This window comes from Zalophus californianus, chromosome 5 (assembly GCF_009762305.2).
Source record: "Zalophus californianus isolate mZalCal1 chromosome 5, mZalCal1.pri.v2, whole genome shotgun sequence".
Classification (NCBI taxonomy): domain Eukaryota; kingdom Metazoa; phylum Chordata; class Mammalia; order Carnivora; family Otariidae; genus Zalophus; species Zalophus californianus.
This window is the reverse complement of record NC_045599.1, coordinates 56,654,995-56,674,855: the sequence shown is the minus strand read 5'-3', so window position 1 is coordinate 56,674,855 and position 19,861 is coordinate 56,654,995. Positions and strand designations below refer to the sequence as shown.

The following is a 19,861-nucleotide window of genomic DNA, read 5'->3' as shown; positions in this document are numbered from 1 at the left end:
CAAAATATTTTCCAGTGTCTTCCATCTCTCTCATCCCCACCCACACTCTTCTGGGCCTAGTGAAATCTCTTTTATTAATAAAGACCTCCTCCCCACAAGGCTTTCCTTGCTAGCTTTTGGAGTTCCCTCTGGGCTAAAGAGAATTTTGCCAATGCTGGTCAGGTCAGCAGGCTCTCCATCACTTTCTGCTGAGAAGAAAGTAGGCAAGAGGGCCAGCTGTGAAGGTGAAGCAGTCATTTCTATCAAATGCATTCAGTGAGTTCCACAGTACTTTTAAGCAAACACAGATGGAAAAATGTAATGATAAATTAATACACCTTGAGCTCCTGATCCCAGATCCTATTGGGTTTTGCCAACATCCCTGACCCACTCACAGATCTCAGAAAAAGAGAAGACTTTGTCTTTTGCATTGATCCATCTAGGTTTCTTACAGAACTAAAAGTGGACTCAGAGATTCTTCTCTCCCTAAATGAGCCAGGGGACTCATTATTTGCTCATTCCTCATATGTCTCTGAATCCATCTTAATTTTAACATCTCTCAGCTGGACATGTCTGCAGAGTCTGCTGCCAAGACTCCTCCGCATTTTTCCCAACACACAGGGGAGGAGGGAGAGGGGTGGGGACAGGACAGCCCCAAAGCCAGCTAAAGAGATGGTGGCCAAGAAGGCTGCTGGCCAGCAGAAGCTGCAGATGTGGCCAAGACTTCCCAGAAACCTGCTCTGGTCCTTGAGCCCCTTCAGCCTACCTGATCCTCCCCACACCCTGCTGTCTCCTGTGAAATCAGCCAGAGCCCACTGAAAGGAAAGACTGTCATGTGTCTCCTAGATAACAGGCCCTCAACAAAGATCTGCTAAATTGAACTGAGTGGAATTCATTCACAGGTCACATCCCTATTTAGCATCAATCAAACTAGAATGATCTAACTTCCTCACTGTGTCACTATTTGACTATGATTATCAATTAGAGGATATCAGTGTATTTTATCCTATAATAATTGTCATAATAACTACCATTTAGTGAGCACTTACCATGTATCAGGCTCTTGGCTAAGTAAGTGCTTTATACTCATTAACTCATTCAAACATCCCAACAGTGGCTGTTCCAATATTGCTACGTAGGAACGGCTTAGGGGTAGTGTGTGACTGGAAAGGGGTGGTGGAATGGCTTAACAATGAAGTTCAATGGCACAGGCCTTTTTACATAAAACTGGGGAAATATCAATCATCTATGTGAAACCATGGAGGTATTGCTGATAAAAATTATATGGAAGCCAAAACACCCCCCTCCCCAATCATCCCTTATACACACTGAGGCTTTCAGCAGTTGGAAAACTTGCTTAAAGCTCATAGCTAATATATATGCCCAGACCACAGTCCAAGTCTGTCTGCCTCTAAGCTGTAAATGTATAGTTACTCAGTCATACTCAGAGGAAGTAAAACAAATTTATAGACTTCATTTGAAGAAAGAGTTGTTGTTGTTGTTAAGACTAAGGTCAGGGACACCTGAGTGGCTCAGTCGGTTAAGCATCTGCCTTCAGCTCGGGTCATGATCTCTGGGTCCCGGGATGGAGCCCCACATCAGGCTCCTTGCTCAGTGGGGAGCCTGCTTCTCCTTCTGCCTGCCGCTACCCCTGCTTGTGCTCTCTCTCTCTGTCAAATAAATAAATAAAATCTTTAAAAAAAAAAAAGACTAAGGTCAGAAAAGAATGTGAAAGTTTTTTACAAGAGGTGAAATGAGGTATTACTGCTTAATTTCTGGAGAGACTTTATGGAGAATAATGTTCTAGGCACAGTGAAAAGGAGGTCCCATTTGAAATCAAAAGTTCAGTCTCACAGGGTATTCTCCCCTAGACAGAACAGGGGAGAGAAAAGCCTAGAGAAAAGTCTAGAAGAAGATATTCCAGGAAAAAGACAGTCCCTGGCACATAGGGAATGCCCATCTGAGAAGGGAGACAGGACAGCATGCCGGCATGGTGACTGGGGTCAGCTAGACCTGAATTCAAATCCTAGCTCTCACTTTCCAGTTTTGGGACATTGGACGAGGTACTTAGCTTCTCTGAACCTCAAATTCATCACCTTTAAAAATAAGCAAAATCTTTCTGTATATGATTATGGGAATTATGGGAATTAACAGGATAATTCATTCATTCAGCAATGATTTGTTAAGCATCCATATACACCAGGCCCTAGACATCTCAATGAAATAATGTATGTAAATAGCTTTCCTCTGTACCTAGCAACACTAATAAATACTCAATAGGTGGTGACTGTTATTAGTATATATCTCCTTATGAAAAGAAAAAGAATGTACACAAATATGGTAACACCGCATTATATTCCCTGATTCCATTACTGCATAGTCTTGGATCAAATACACTCCCAAAAGGCCAAGCATAATGGAGTAAAATGCAAACATACATTCTGAATACAAAATAGGGTGGATGCTGTCCACAATCAGCCAGGACGAAGGGACCGGGAGGGAAAAAAGAATCTGGATGCTTGCTCAATACTTCCTGCCCTTCCCACAGGAGATGCCTGGGCCCCCACCAACACCAACACTTCTCATCTGTTCTGTCCTCTGCCAGAGTGATGGAGGAGCTAGCTATAGGGCCAGGTCTGTCTGTGCTGGCTGCTTTGGCAGCTCTAGCAGGAGTAGGAAGAAAGAGGAATTTGGGGGCGGTATACATAGGACCTGTCCTGCTATAGCAAACACACCTCATCAGGCTGGGCCAGGTCCTTCAAATGCAGATCTTGAATGAGGTACTCCACGATGCGTACATTATCACTCTGAGCTGCAAAGTGGAGGGCATTCATTCCATCCTGAAGAGAGCCAAGGTGGGGGACATATATACACAATGATCTGAGAGCTTCCCCATCCTGCACTGGGGCAGGGAGAACTATGTCCAGGTGTGACCCACATACCTACCGGATTCTTGGCCCTCTGGTCTGCTCCAGCTCTAATGAGCATGAGCATGATCTCGAGACTTCCAGACCAGGCTGCAAGGTGAACTACTGTCAAGCCGTGCTTCCCCAAGAAGAGAAAAGAAAAGCGTCTATCACTGGAATGAGCTACAACACACTACCTCAGTTAACAAAGGCCAAGATAATACTCAAGTGTTGAAAATTAACAAATAGGGAAAAAATTTAATATACAGCAAATGTGATACTTCAATTCTATGGGGGAAAGGAAGACATTTAATAAGTGGTACAGGCACAAGTCATTCTCTACAGGGAAGAAAATAAAATTAAATCCTATATCATATTATACACACACACACAAAAGCACACAAAAATATTAGAAGAAAATCTAGACTGTAAGGTACAGTGTCTTGATCCACAAGTTATAAAAGGAAAGATGATAAAGTCAAGAAACAAATGATAGATTTTTTAAAATGTATTTTAATAAAGATAAATGGTTACTTTTTCTAATACATGAAACCTCTTACAAATCAACAAAAAGAAGGCAATTAAACCAATTGAAAAAGTGGACCGAAAAAAGGTGCTCTCTTAAGGTATTAGTGGAAATGAACAATTATGGTTTCAGCAATCTGGCAATAGCTATTGAAATTTTCAATTCAACCAGCAATCCCACTACTAGGAATCTATCCCCTGAAAAAGAGTTTTAGAACCTAATGTTATGTAAACAAGGATATTAATTGTAACCCTTAAAAAGGAGAGCAAGGTAAATGTCCATCAATATAAGAACGCTGAGCAAATTAGGGCACAGTCATATCACATCAAGCAGCCATTACAAATAATGAGTTAGAGCGATAAAAACTGACTTGGAGAGATTTCCGAGGTAGCTGTTAAATGTGAAAAATAAGATGCACAAAAAAATATAATCCCATTTTTTATAAAACAAGCAACGACAAAAACTCACATGTGTACACATATGTATCTATATCTGTCTAAGGTGGGCATGTAGATAGATAGATGTTCGCTGCCAATATAGATATGATTACTGAGCATGAGCAAAAGTACAGAAATAAACACACATTCTCCGCGTTGTTAAAGGTAGTTACTGGAGAAGGAGCAGGTGCACAAAAAAGAAAAAACAGAGAAGACTGAGGTTATAAAAAGAATCCTATTTCTATATAAATCATTTGAAATACTCTCTCTAAAAATTATATAGGTGTGCATGTGCATGCACACATGCATGGAATAGACTGACAGAGACTCAGTAAGGACCTACTGACCCTTAGGGACGCTGTGGGCAGTTAGACTTGTAGACTGAATGAGCAGGAGAAAAGTGTGAAAGGAAAGAGCCAGCAGTTAACATTGGCTATCTCAGGAAGGTGGAATTGGAGGGTACTAAACTAGGAAAGCTGGGACTTGCATCCTAGGCCCCAAGTTAGAGAAGTAATATAGAGCACACTTTATGAGTGTGATCTGTAGAGTCAAAAGAAACTGACCTTCAATTAATTTGGCTCTCCTACTTCAAATACTATGTTCTAGTTAACACTCAGCCTCAGGTTCCTTACCTGTAAGTTCCTGTGTCTGCTTCTCTGTTTCCTTTCATCTCTGTTAAAAAATCATCCAGTGCTCTGTTAAAGTCCTTCTAAATGCCTTCTGAATGCCATCCTTCCAAAAAGTAAGCCTTCTCAGCACATCTTACTTGCATCTTAATTGACTCTGTAAGCCATGAAACCAGTTTGCTAGATGTATACAATATGACTAAATCAACAAGGAAGGAGGGTCTGTGGGGGGCACTTTAATTTGCCTTTTGGCATTTACTTTGGCTACCACAGAAACTGCATTAACGTATTCTCTGCTTCTCAGGGAAGTACAGATACAGAGAAGTGAAAAGGAAATCCCAGATTATTGAGGTGTAACTCTAACTCAGTTGTTCTCAGTGGGGGAGAGGGGCAATTTTGCCTCCAGGGGACATTTGGAGATGTCAGAAGATACTTTTGATTGCTGGGGCTGAGTGGAGATATTGGCATTTAGTGGGTAGAAGCCAGAGATACCGCAAAACATCTTATAATCCCAAACAGCCTCCCACAACAACAACAAAAAATCATCTGACCAAAATGTCATAGGGCCACTGTTGATAAACCCTGCTTTAAATGTCATACTCTATAAAATTTACATTTCGGCTGCCACACTACCCAGTGAGTTAGTCTATTCAAGCCTATTTATATATTTACAATTCCAATATGCAGAAAGTGCTCACCAATTTCTGCACTTTTTCCCAAGGACTAATGATGTACAATAACTAGTTGAGGTTTTTCAAGAAATGTGCCCTAAATACAATTCTACTCCTTAATTGCTCTTCTCTACAAACTAATGGTCTCTATTCAGGAATACTAAATCCAGTTTCACATATGTCAAAAAATAAGTCAGAAATATATTTTTTAAAGATTTTATTTATTTATTTGACAGAGAGAGACACAGCAAGAGAGGGAACACAAGCAGGGGGAGTGGGAGAGGGAGAAGCAGGCTTCCCGCGGAGCAGGGAGCCCAATGCAGGGCTCGATCCCAGGACCCTGGGATCATGACCTGAGCCGAAGGCAGACGCTTAACGACTGAGCCACCCAGGCACCCCCAGAAATATTTTTGAAAGAAGATAATTCACACTTTGATAGGAGCTCTATTTTTTCCTAATAGGTCATTCCTAATTTCAAAGCAGGCAACACTGAAAGATTTCAAACACTAATCATAAAATCCAAGAGCCAGGAATTCAAACTGCCAACAACAGGAACGTTTGAAGCCATATATTCCAAGTGGAGCCATCATTCCTCAGAGGAAAAGAATCACTGCTCACAAATGTTAGTTCCCTTACAAAAATATTCATAAAATTATGTCTTGTGATAATAAACTGACATGCCTAGGACAGTTTGTGAGCATGTGTCACGGATTACACTCAGAGTGTACAGAATGCTCTGTAAAGTGTAAAAGGTCCACCGTCGGTGACACTCTGTCCCTATCACCAGTGTGATCACAAGTGAGAAGGTCATTAACGTCCCCTGAGGAGCACATGCACGGAATACCTTCCCAGAGATAAGAAGCTCTGAGAGCTGATGCCTGTCATTATCCTCTAAACGCCACCTGCTCTCCATCTGGGATCCTTGATTCACATCTGGAGTAAGAGCCTCCATTTATCTAGTGTGCCTGTTCCCAAGATTCAGGGATGCCACCAACTTTGAACCTGAAGCTCTCAGCACCTGGGCCATGCATTTGATCCTTAGCTTGCAGTGCCTTGAAAGATACATCATGTCAATGGTCTTGGTCCTTGCTCCCTTAATAGACTGTACACCCCTCTGAGCAGGGACTGTATCTCCTGCCAGTGCTTCCTGACACAATCACCTGGGGATCTTGTTAAGTCACAGATTCTGATTCAGGAGGTCTGGGGTAGGCTCTGGGATTCTGCATGTCAAGCTCCGAAGAAATGCCAGTGTTTCTGGTCTCAGGACGACACTTTGAGTAACAAGAACTTAAATGCTGTTAAATCCCCAGTAGTTGGCATTGAGACTTACCCAGAGCAGGCAATGAATAAATACTGATGGTGAAGGGGTTCAATTTTTGGCTCTTTACAAATAGGTGTTAGAAGACAGATCTGCCAAGACAAACTCAAGGCTCATGACCCAGATAAAGAAAGTTTGACCAAACACAGCATTGCTTGAATTATAAAAAGCAATTTATTAGTTATGTTCTAATACCACTGTGAATAATTAAGTTATAGAAATATTAAACTTAGTGAAACTTTCAAGGTGGAGTACAGAGATACATCTGGAATATATATGTACTAATACCATATTTCCCATCTGACAGCATTTCAATCTCACAAGACCAAATTACAAAAAAGTTGATGCTAGCTTCCAAATGTATGTTTGGAAAAGCCTCAAAAAGAATAAGTCGTTAGAACATCTCTTCATCATTTCAGGAATAACTGACTTACACTCTGACAGAAACCAGTAGTGTATTTAATATATTAGAAACATGGTGATCCTCAGACATGCTGTGTCTGAGATGCTATCAACCTGGGCAATGGATGTGTAAGTGTTCATTGTACAATTCCTTCCACTTTTTAGTATGTTAAAGATTTGGGATTATGGTCTTGGGTACGATGGAGTAAGTACACTGTCTCTCTCACCAGATGTGACTGAAATCTCCAGACAAAATGCATGGAGTAGCTATTTGAGGACTCTGAGAAGTAAATGGTAGCAGGTAGATTGGGAAGTAAACCAAAACTAAAAAATATAAACAAAGAGGGTTTCCTGATTTGGTTTTTGTTTTTTTCCTTCCATATCTTCCAGCTTGAACTCAAGGCAGTATAAGTCACAGAAGTGTGCTCTGGGCACAGACAGAAAGAACTCCAAGAGAAGCCCTCTCTTTCTGGGCTAAGGAGCAAGACAGAGAAAGTAGGGGAAATACTGTTTCTCTATTCTCTTCTGGTCCTGTTCCAGGCAAGCCTCACTCCCAAAGCTGGAACCCTGTGGTAGAAGGGACAGCAACAGCACTAAGTGGGCAAGCACCTAAAACTGACAGAGAAATCCTCTCGGACCAAAGGAACTGTGGTCATAAGAGTGGGTGGGGTGGGACCCATGTTGCTTATTTTTCTCCCTCAGTCCCAGAGGCAGACCTAATCATGGGAAGTACATAGCCGAGCTCAGAGACCACCCCCTTGACTTTCTAGTCAGAACACCAGGAAAAGGGGAGGAGGGGCCCTGGAGCCGGGGAATGTGGGGGTGATGAGGCTGGAGAGGTGGAAGCTTGAGAAAGTAAGCCCATAAAGTTGTGTGTGAGGCCTCACTCCGATCCGTACATGGACCAGACCCTACACAGCATGACAAAGGCCTGGAATGCTGAACTATGGGGCAGACCACTGCCCAGGTCTCAGACTGGACCCGTGGGGCAGGTCCAAAGAGCACTGCAAAAGTGCTGAAACCTGAAGTGACACTGGTGTCAAATGATGAAGAAACTGGTCATCCCTCTGCAAGAAAAAAAAGAACCTTGACCTATTCCTCATACTTTATACTTAAAATAACTCAAAATGGACAATAGATCTAAATGTAAAACACACAACTCTAAACATTTTACAAGAAAAATATGAAAAAATCTTCATGACACATTAGGCAAGTCTTTCTTAGATATAACACAACACCTAGATTCATTTTTAAAATACAGGTAAGTTGGGGGGTGCCTGGGTAGCTCAGTCTGTTCAGCGGCTGCCTTCAGCTCAGGTCATGATCTCATGGTCCTGGGATCGAGCCCCACATTGGGCTCCCTGCTCAGTGGGGAGCCTGCTTCTCCCTCTCCCTCTGCTTGTACTCTCTCTCTCTATGTCAAATAAATAAAATCCTTTTTAAAAAAGATTTAAAATACAGATAAGTTGGAATTCATCAAAATTTAAAACTTTTGCTCTGTGAAAAAGATAAGCTACAGAGTGTGAGAAAATACTTGCAAATCACAGGTCTAACAAAGGACTTGTATCTGGAATATATAAAGAGCTCTCAAAACCAAACAGTAAGAAAACAAACAACTCTATTAAAAAAAGTACTCAAAAGATTTGAATAGACACATCACCAAAGAAAATATACAAATGGTAAATAACACAAGAAAGATGCTCAGTATCATTAGCCATTAAAGAAATGCAAATTAAAATCACAAAGAAATGCCAATACACATCCATTAGAAAGGCAAACATTGAGGAGAAAAAAATGAAAGCTACAAGAGCTGATGAGGATGTAGAACAATGGAGTTCTGTTACACTGCTGCTGGGAATGCAAGGCACAGCCACTACAGAAAATAGTCTGGCAGCTTCTTGTATACAGCTTACTACATGACCCAGTAATCTCACTCCTAGGGCTTTATACTAGAGAAATGAAAACTTACGCCTACATAAAACTGGTACACAAATGTTGATAGCAACTTTATTCATTTTGTTGTTGTTTGTATAAAAATTTACATTTAGATTTAGCCAGCTGGACTCAGTTTAGATGATCCCAATTTTTTTTAAGATTTTATTTATTTATTTGAGAGAGAGAATGAGATAGAGAGAGAGCATGAGGGTGGGAGGGTCCAAGGGAGAAGCAGACTCCCTGCTGAGCAGTGAGTCCGATGCAGGACTCGATCCCGGGACTCCAGGATCATGCCCTGAGCCGAAGGCAGTCGCTTAACCAACTGAGCCACTCAGGTGCCCAGATGATCCCAATTTTATTGGCAACATCCAAAGCATCATAGTCAGGAGCCAGTTGAACATATGCCTTCTTCTCTCCATCAGGCCTGATCAAGGTGTTGACCTTGGCCACATCCATGTCATAGAGCTTCTTCACAGCCTGTTTGATCTGGTGCTTGTTGGCCTTAACATCCACAATGAACCCAAGTGTGTTGTTCTCTTCTGTTTTCTTCATGGCTGACTCAGTAGTTAGGGGGAACCTGATGATGACATAGCAGTCAAGCCTGTTTCTCCTGGGGGCACTCTTTCGAGGATATTTGGGCTTCCTTCGGAAATGCAGTGTCGTGGGCCGTCAGAAGGTAGTTGATGTGCAGATCATCTTTTTTTGTGTGACTGTGCATGCCTTTCAGCACTGCTTTCTTGGCCTTCAAATTCTTTGCTTTGGATTCACCTTTGGGAGGTGCAGGGGCTTCCTTCTTAGCCTTTGGCGCGATCTTCGTGAAAGGGATAGCAGCTTAATTGTAATAGTCAAAAACTGAAACAACTCTAACATCCTTCAACAGGTGAGTGCACAAATAAACTTGTGGCACATCTATATACTAAAATACTATTCAGCAACAAAAAGGGAGGAATTATTGATACATACAATGTGAATGAATCTCAGAGAGATTTTGCTGAGTGAAAGAAGCCAGTGTCAAAATGTTATATGCTACATGACATCATTTATATGGCATTCTTAAAAAGGCAAAATTATGGAGATGGAGCAGAGATCAGTGGTTTCCAGGGTGGGTAAGGGTTTGACTACAAAGATGCAGCATGAGGATATTTTCTGGGTGATGCAATTGTTCTGTATGTTGATTATGCTGGTGATTACATGAATCTACACATACATCAAAATTCATATAACTGTACACCAAAAAGAAAGAAAATTGTACGGTCAATTTAAAAATTAAAATAAAAAGTTACTGTATCAGGGTTTCAATGTCAAAATTAAGAATAGACTCTTGGCAATCAGGTCTATTACCAAGTCATCTTTTGCAGGCTAACACTGCAAAATAATCAAATAAGAATCTCCAGACCCAAACAACATGTTAAGTACAATAACCATAATACAACTTATTACCCTCACAAAATTGGAGTGCTTTCAGTGCCAATTTTTAGTAAGGGGTACTTCTTTATTCTGATTCTATTACATATCAATTGACTTGCCTACCAATCTCAGAGGAATAAAACAGAGAAGGATGTGCTCCCCTCGTAAAACAAAAAAAAAATTTCATCATTATCATGTCTAGGCCATGTCTACACCAACAAAACCAACAATATGACCAGCTGGTTTGATCTGACTTCATTTACTCATCTTCCAAAGATTTACTAAGCACATACTAAACCCAGGACCTGGAAGAATGAAAGTAAAGCAGGGCTGAGTTTTATCTTCCAATGAGTCAATCCAGACAGAAAATAGAATAGCTCTGTGAAAACCTTCGGAACACTTTAGGAACAATGGCCCATTTGGTTAACTAAGAACCAGGAGCCACAGTCCATAGGATTCTAAAAATCAAGACCATCATCTTTCATTGCAACTGGAGATGATGAATGTGATATTGGGTATATCCAGCCCAGGTGGTTTTCTTGCGCCATGATAAAGTAGTAAGTGAAGTTGGGAAAAGTAGGGAGAAAATCCTTAGGGTGGGTTTTGATATCAAGGCAGACAAATAGTTAAGCTGCTTTAGGGCTAACAGCATGGTCTTTGGAACCAGGTAAACTTGGTTCAAATCCTGCCTTCACCCCTTCTTAGATGTAATTGTTGGGCAAGATATTCAACTTCTCTGTCTTAGACTCTTCCTATGAAAACTGTGTATTTTTAGTAACACTTTTCTCACAAGGTTGGGAGACAAGGTTGGGCACTCAGTATCAAAGTCCTAAGACTGGTGCCCAGTACATAGTACGTACTTAATAAGCTTTATTAGAGTTCACACAGCAAAGTCAAGATTTAATGTCCATGAGGCCAGTTAGCTTCTGTCCCCCATGTCCCAAATTATACTATGGGCAACCACCTTATTCTTACAAATGCATATTACTGGCCATAAGGTCAATATGAGAAAATTAGCAAAAGCCTAAGTCCTACAAGTAATAGGTAAACAATTTAGTTACCAAATAAGAGATCTTTCCAAAGTGAAAACTGAATGTGGAAATATTCTGTGTGTATGTGAAAAAAAGATAACTGAAGTGACCAGATTTTCCCCATACACTGGTTATGCTCCAATCCATTCTACCAAATGAAGATGAGCTTACCTTATCAGCAATATCCACTCTTGCCTTGTGATTAAGCAAGAAATCCACCGCAGATAAATTATTTGCCCCCACTGCAAAATGCAAGGCTTTGCGGTTCATCTGAAGAAACATAATTTGTGTTTTCAGTCATCTAATTGCTATTTAGCCTCTTTATGATTCCTGTGTCTTAAACGGCCATACTTTTCTATCATATGTTTATATGTGCATGGCATAACCCATGATTGATTGTAACAGTGTAATGGATTTCAATTAAAAAAAGTAAAAGTTGTAGGGGTGCCTGGATGACTCAGTCCGTTAAACGTCTGACTTCAGCTTGGGTCATGATCTCAGGGTCCTGGGACCGAGCCCTGCATCAGGCTCTGTGCTCAGCAGGGTGTCTGCTTGTCCCTCTCCCTCTCCCTCTGGCCCTTTCCCACATGTGTTTTCTCTCTCTCTCACTCAAATAAATGAAATCTTTAAAAATAAATAAATAAAAATAAAAAGCAAAAGTTGTATTTTCTCCCATATGCAATTATTAATAACAGCAATTTTTTTCTGCTTAGAATATATTGATAATGCAAAACAAAAATTTTCCTAGATATTCAACCCCATATATGGTCTTCCTTCTATAATTTTTTGTAGTTTATTTTACTGAAACATACTGCTTCAGAATGAAAGAAAGAAAGAGAAGACAAAAGAAAAGAAAAGAAAAGAAAAGAACGATGCAGACACAGAAAAAGAAAGCTATGACTATCTGTTGCTTCAAAGGAAAGCCAACAAGGTGCTCCTGGGATGTCCAGAGACAGTTCATTCTTTCAGAGAAGAGATGTTTTGCTTGTAAGTAAAACACATGTCATATTTCCCATATTCTAGACACTGTTTTTGCTTCCAAAGAAGGTGCCTGCACATGGATTTCCTCCTTTGTTTCGAATAAAGTATTGCAAAAATTAAATATCTGATATCCTTGGTAGCTAAACTGATGATAAACTGGAGTTTGACAAAGCATGAGTTATCCTGACATTGTCTGCAATTTAGAGTTGTGTTCTGGTATGTCAAGCCAAAACAGCATCCAAGATAATTCAATAAAACCACTTATAAATATTTTTTCATCTCTATCATCACAGATTTTAAGGAACTCTACAAGTAACCATGTAAACAAATTGCTGTAAATGGGACTAAAAGAGATGTCATTAGAAAGTATAATACAGTTCATTGAGAGTTGGTAACTTGCCACAGTGACCATAAGTTAAAATGCCCTGATTGTCTCCTAAATCATGCTTCATTTAGCATTAAATCTTTTTAACTACTTTAACATAAGAATATGGTTTAAAATTATCAGAATTTCTTGGAGCACCTGGGTGGCTCAGTTGGTTAAATGTCTGCCTTTGGCTCAGGTCATGATCTCAGGGTCCTGGGATGGAGCCCCACATTGGGCTCCCTGCTCAGTGGGGGGGGGGGGTCTGCTTCTCCCTCTCACTCTCCCTCTGTGCTCTCTTTCTCTCTCAAATAAATAAAGTATTTTTAAAAATATCAGAAAGTCTTATGTGAAAAAATTTTAAATTATTATAAAAGTACATTAGAGAATCTATTTCCTGCTACTTGGAAAAATGATTATTGCTTTACTTACTCAACAATTTATCTAGATATTACTTGCAAAGGCCCCTGCTCGCTTCTTTCTTTCCTTTCTGATTCATTTCCTTTTTTTTTGTTTTTGTTTTTGTTTGGTTCCTAAAATTGTTATCCTGCAAAACTTTGTTATTTTTCTACTCTTTCTAGGATACCTACGGACAATGAATATTATATATAACCATATCAGAGATACACATGCATACAATATACACACAGACACATAAATTTCCATATACATATGCACAACCAGTAAATATCTTTCCACTGCATATGATGCATGACTTCAATTCATATGACGTCACTGTCTGGGACAGATCTACGTGTTGTGAAACGTAGTCTACACTCTCTAGAGAGCCCTCTTTAAAACCAGAGTCAAAAAGCTGAACTGATGGCAATTAAAGTTTCTTACTTTTTTAGATTTTACAAAACCATATAAGCATGAGAATACATTGCTAGAGCCCTCCCCCATGCCTTGGAAGGGGTCTGTACCAGTAAGGACACTAAAGCTTCTGCTTCATTTAGCATTAAATCCACCTCTGTTATCTCCTCTTTGATCCACTGCACAGATTGTCCTAGGCAATTAACACAGCCCTAAACCTGTCTACTTTGATAAACCTTGCCCCGAAAAGCTGTCAGGAAATCTCTACAAAACCAAGCAGTAGGAAATTCGTATTTCTAGCAGTAGACTTCTCTCCTAAACCCAGGCACTTGAAGAACAATAAAGTAAGAGCCAAGCTTTAGAAAAGGCCCCAGTGTCCGACATGCAAAGGCACTATATTTCAAAAGCGATAAAATACAAACCCATGCTCCTTTGGATTTTAAATTTGGAAGGCCAAACAACAAAGGACATCCCTGGAGAGAAAGCAGTGACGAAACTGTGAAGCAAAAGATGTTCTGCCTTTCCAGAATGTGTGAGGCCAGTGATCCAAAGGCTGCAATCCAGGATCAAGTCCAGGCCCATAACCTTGACAACTGGCTTTACTGCCTACCCACAGACTTTGCACAGATGCACATAGTGACTATATATTTCCCCTCTGATAAGATTGTATATTCCTCTGCTTGATTCCACCTTTAGCTTACACATTCTGGAATTACCAACAACAGAGCTCTCCCTCACCTCATCCAGCACAATCATTTTTATTTTTATTATTATTTCAGTTGGACTGTGTAAATCCAAACCACCCTTAGAGTACTCACTTGTCACATCTGTGACTTCTACTCACATTGTTCACAGCATTAATGTTAACCTTCTTTTCAAACAGCTTCTCCATAAGATCCAAATTATTGCTTTTTGCAGCATTGTGAAAGCTTCTCTGATTTGGCAGTACTGAAAGAAAGCAAGCAAGCATGACTGAAGGAATTTGGGGGGGGTGAAGAAAAAAAAGGCAAACCTCACGTGGCAAACCTGGTGACTTTAAAAACGACACAACAGCCTTGAGCCTTTCACATTCTGCCAATCTGAACATAGGAAATTTGCATCAATATTTTACAGAGTTGTATTATCAAGATTTCACTTGAGGCTCACAATGCAAATGTTTTCACACCCTTAAAAATATTCCTGGTCCAAAACAAAACATCATTTCCAAGGACCACCCTGAAGTCAGCAATGTAGTATCTGCCTCTAGGAGGTCGGAGGGTAGCCATGGACTTGCGGTTTTTTTTTAATGATGTCTGTATAAGATTAGACAGGCAGGAGCCCAAATGCTCCATACAAGTTTACAGAGATAAAATTGTTGTCTGCAGAACCCACTGCAGATGCCCGGCCAGCAGAAACAAATCATTAAAATGTAGCACATCATATAAACATATACAAAGGCTAAAGGGATAAACATGTTTTATTTTCATTTATATAAAAAGAGATAAAAGTAGATTCATACCTACTATAAACATTACATATTAAACACATATACACATTCAGGTGGCAGGTTTTATTAACTAGCCTAGAGAAGATTTTAGGATTTATTGAGTATTTTTAATATGCAGGAGAACTCGGGATCTCTCAGGGGACATAAAGTCAGAATTGGAATGATCTGAAAGTATTATTGAGTATTTTTAATATGTAGGGTCTCTTAGGAGGATAAAGTCAGAATTGGAATGATCTGAAATCAGCAACAGGCCATCTCTAAAAAGAAAGCCCCCTAAGAGGTTTTGTGGATGAGTTGCCAAGTAGTTTCCCAATAATAATAATGAAAATATAATCTGCCAAAGACTCTAGAATACTACCAAGTCTAATCAAAGACCAAGAGTATCTTCATGGGGGAAATACACATTCATTCTCTCACCTGGATCCCCCTCTTGCCTTCTAACCCTCCTGTGGGCCCCACTCTAAGTGACTTCAACATCCACACAGATGACAAATCCCATACTCTGGTCTCCCAGTTCTCTGACTCCCTCATGTAGAATAATCTTTCGTTCCACCTGATCTCAGCCACCCAATTTCAGGGTCATACTTTTTTTTTTTTTAAGATTTTATTTGTTTATTTGACAGAGAGAGACACAGCAGAGAGGGAACACAAGCAGGGGGAATGGGAGGGGGAGAAGCAGGCTTCCCGCCGAGCAGGGAGCCTGATGCAGGGCTTGATCCCAGGACCCTGGAATCATGACCTTAGAAGAAGGCAGACGCTTAATGACTGAGCCACCCAGGCACCCCAGGGTCATTCTTTTGACATCATCATCAAAAACTACATTACCTCTGACATCTTCAAGAATCCCATTGTCTGAGGCTGCTGGGAAGATGGTGGAGTAGGAGGGCCTTGGGCTCATGCCTTGCCATGTGGCTGCCTACAGACCACCCACATCGTCATAAATAACCCAGAAAGCAGCCCGAAAACTGGCAGAACAGACTCTCCGCAGCCTGGCATAGACAAGAGGCCACAGAGAAGCAGATCCACCCACTCCGATCGTTCTTCACAAGATCCCATCAAAGCAGTGCCACAAGCCCAGTAGTGTGCACGCAGCCCAGACAAGGGTCAGCACTACTCCAAAGTGAGTCCTGCTCCAAGGAGAGGGGAAGACAACCACACATCAGTCTGACTGTGACCCCAGCAGTGGGCTGGGGGCAGGCAGCTGGTCTGACTACAGGCCCCACCCATCAACAAAAGCTTCTCAGGGGACAATACAGGGAAAGTGCCTGCAGTTTGGTGCTACTTCATCTCTGGTGAACACCTGGTTTGACTCAACTCAAGCCCAAGGCAGCCCAGGACCAGCCCACTAACACCACAGGCACCAGACTCTGCCCACAACAGGCAGAGCGCCATCACAGGCTGGACTGAAGGCAAACACATCCCAGCCACAATGGTAGGACACCCCTGTAGCAACACACATAGGAGACACCTCCTGAAGCACATTTTCTAGTGAAAAAGAGACGTTACGCTGCAGGACCTCTTCTTCATAAAGCCACTACTTTCAAGTGCAGGAGATGTAGCTGACTTCCCTAGCACATAGAAACAGACACAGCAATAGACAGAATGAGGAGACAGAGGAATATGTCCCAAATGAAAGAGCGGAACAAAATCAGAGCAGGAGACCTAAGGGAAACAGAGATAACTAATCTGTCTGATAGAGAATTTAAAGTAATGCTCATAAAGATCCTCACCGGACTTGAGAAAAGAGTGCAAAACTTCCATGAGACTCTCCATCAAGAGATAGGAGACGTAAAAAAGAACCAATTAGAGCTATTAGACTCACTAAATGGAAATAAAAATAGACCACCTCAAATAAATAGCAAACAAGAGGAAGTAGAAGAACGGATCAGCCACCTGGAGGACAGAGTAATGGAAAGTAATCAAGCTGAGCAGATGAGAGGGGAAAAAAATACACAAAATGAGAATAGACCCAGGGAACTCAGCGACACTGTCAAGCGTAATAGTCGTATGATAGGGATCCCAGAAGGAGAAGAGCGAGAAAAGGGGGCAGAAGATTTGTCTGAAGAAATAATAGCTAAAAACTTCCTGAATCTGGGGAAGGAAAGAAAAATCCAAATCCAGGAAGCACAGAGACCCCCAAACAAAACCAACCCAAAGAGGTCTGCACCAGGACACAAAGTAAATAAGATGGCCAAAAGTAGTGATAAAGAGAGAATTTTAAAAGCAGCAAGAGAAAGGAAAGCAATGACATACAAGGGACACCCCATAAGGCTATCAGTGGGTTTTTCAGCAGAAACTATGCAGGCCCGAAGGGAGCGGCATGATAAATTCCAACTGCTAAAAGGAAAAAATCTACAGTCAAGAATACTCTATCCAGCAAGGCTTTCATTTAGAATAGAAGGAGAGAGAGAGTTTCCAAGAAAAACAAAAGTTAAAAGCAAAACCAGCCACGTCCCTGTCACACATGATGCCATTGGCCTTTGGGTCCAAAATTCACAGTCCAGCCGCCCTCCTGCCCAAGTCAGCATGCACGGCCTGCCACCTGCTCAATGCCAAGTCAACACCCCTTCACTTCAGATTGCCAAGGGCTCAAACTGGCACTCTTCCCCTCAAATTCCAGCCCCGGTGCTCTAGTTTGTGCACAAAAGTAGGTATAATTATAACAGCAGATGAAGGAACCCAAACAGTGACACTATTTCTGTGGAATACAGAATGGATAAAAGGAGTGTGCTAGGCTGAGAACATCTCCAACAAGCACATCAAAGAACAATACATAGAGCATGATTCTGGTTAGTAAAAAAAAAAAAAAAAAACCTGGGAAGAATAAAACAAGACGAAATCAGAGAGGAGACAAACCATAAGAGACACTTAAGCATAGGAAAGACACTGAGGGTTGCTGTAGGGGAGGAGGTGGGGGGGATGGGGTAACTGGGTGATGGGCATGAAGGAGGGCACATGATGGAATGAGCACTGGGTGTTTTATGCAACTGATGAATCACTGAACTCTACCTCTGAAACTAATAATACACTATATGTTAATTAATTGAATTTAAATAAAAAAGGAAATGCCCCCCCAAAAATCCCATCGTCTGACCACCACCTCATCCATCCAACTCACCTGCTCTAATTCTCCCAGTCCTGAAATTCTACAACCTCATCGAGTCCTCCAATCTACTGTTCTTACCAGCTTTTCATATAAACATCCCTTATTCCCTTACTCCACTCCTTACCCAGTTTAGATCCTATAGTCCACCTCTGAAATCCCTTCTACACAAACACCTTTACCTCCCTTGCCACTCTCTTTCCTCATCAGACTAGCTGGCAGAATCCTAATTCTGAGACTAAACCCACCTGCTATCTGTTCCGTTTCTGCACCTGAACAGCTGAAGAGTACTGGAGAGAAACACACAACTGTGCTGTGGGAGACATGGCTAGTGCTCATCGACATCTGGTTTTCCCCTCCTATCTGAGTGCATGGATACAAACACATCCCAGTCTGGCTGCAGTTTAGATGAGGTCCGTCCCCTGTACTGAAAGCAGAAGTGATGGTATGTTCCTTGGGCCAGAGTTGGTGAAAAGCTCCCGTGTCACCTTCCAGGTGCTCTCTTCCCATTTTATCAACCCTGGAAGCCATGTGTTTAAATGTTGCAGTGTTGTAGCTGGATTGTAATCCTTCAAAATTTACATGTTGAAGCTCTAACCCACAGTACCTTAAAATGTGACTATATTTGGTGATAGGATCGTTCAAGAGGTAATTAAAATGAGGTCATTAGGATGGGCTCTAATCCAATATGACTGGTGTCCTTAGAGGAAATTTGGATACAGATATGATACAGGAAAGACCACGTGGAGACACTGGGAGGAGATGGCCATCTAAAAACCAAGGAACAAGGCCTCAGGGGAAACTAACTCCGCCGACCCCTTGATCTAGGGTTTCTAGACTCAAAAACTGAGACAAATTTTTTTGTTTAAGCCAACCAGCTTACTTTATTACAGCATCCCTAGCAAACTAATACAAGGGGCCCAGGACCCCAGGATCATGACCTGAGCCAAAGGCAGATGCTTAACTGACTGAGCCACTCAGGCACCCCCATTTCTTATACAACTTATAAGCAGAAGCACTGACTGCTTTTGTTCTAGACCATCTTTTCCAGGATGTTGGCACAGTCAACTGTGTCAAAAAAGAGAGCTAATATCCTCCTTTGGAGCAAGGGGCTAGTTTGCTTATGGCTTGCTTTAAAACATAGAGAGAGTAAGGCATGCTTCTGGCCCAAGAGAAAAGGTTTGGGTTCCCTAAGTGCAGGATTCGTCCATAACACAACTCACAGCTTATGCAGGTGCCACTTGGTGCGCTTAGCATCTCCCTGTGGAACGGGGACTTGGGGAATCTACACAAATGTGGACACTCTGGCTACCGCTCCTCCTGTGAGTACTAAAGTCCCCTGTGTCTGATCCAGAAGTGTCTTCTGCTAGTGTCCGTGATGTCCATGATACCATGGTTGGCTAACTTGTTAGCTTGCAAGTAGAGTAAATGGCCTCTTCTTACTTTTTTTTTTTTTAGAGATTTTATTTATTTGAGAGAGAGAACAAGCCTGGGGGGAGGGGCAGAGGGAAAGGGAGAAGCGGCTCCCCCCAGAGCAGGGAGCCTGGCACGGGGCTCGATCTCAGGACCCCAGGATCATGACCTGAGCCAAAGGTAAACACCTAACTGACTGAGCCACCCAAGTGCTCTGGCCTCTTTACACTTCTTGACACACAGTTTCCTGAGAAGCTAGGCAGAGCAGGGACCCTCCTGTTAGACATGTTGTCTGAGCAAGAAGGAGATCTTGATTATATTCAGTCACTCAGATTTAGGCGTTATTTGCTGCTGCAGGAAAAGCTAGTCTACCCTGACTACAGAGACTAACATACTGCATATAACTAACATACTCTTAAATTATTTTACATAATGATCTATTTATTTATTTTAGAGAGAAAGA

The 19,861-nt window shown here is 41.5% G+C and overlaps 1 protein-coding gene across 1 annotated transcript in view; it reads right to left on the bottom strand.

Moving 5' to 3' along the window:
- ANKDD1B (ankyrin repeat and death domain containing 1B) overlaps positions 1-19,861 on the bottom strand; it is a 66,052-nt gene that overhangs the window by 36,424 nt on the left and 9,767 nt on the right. Inside the window, 4 exon segments of the mRNA XM_027604413.1 lie at positions 2,715-2,819; positions 2,926-3,024; positions 11,410-11,508; positions 14,241-14,344. Coding sequence (XP_027460214.1) covers positions 2,715-2,819; positions 2,926-3,024; positions 11,410-11,508; positions 14,241-14,344 — 407 coding nt within the window.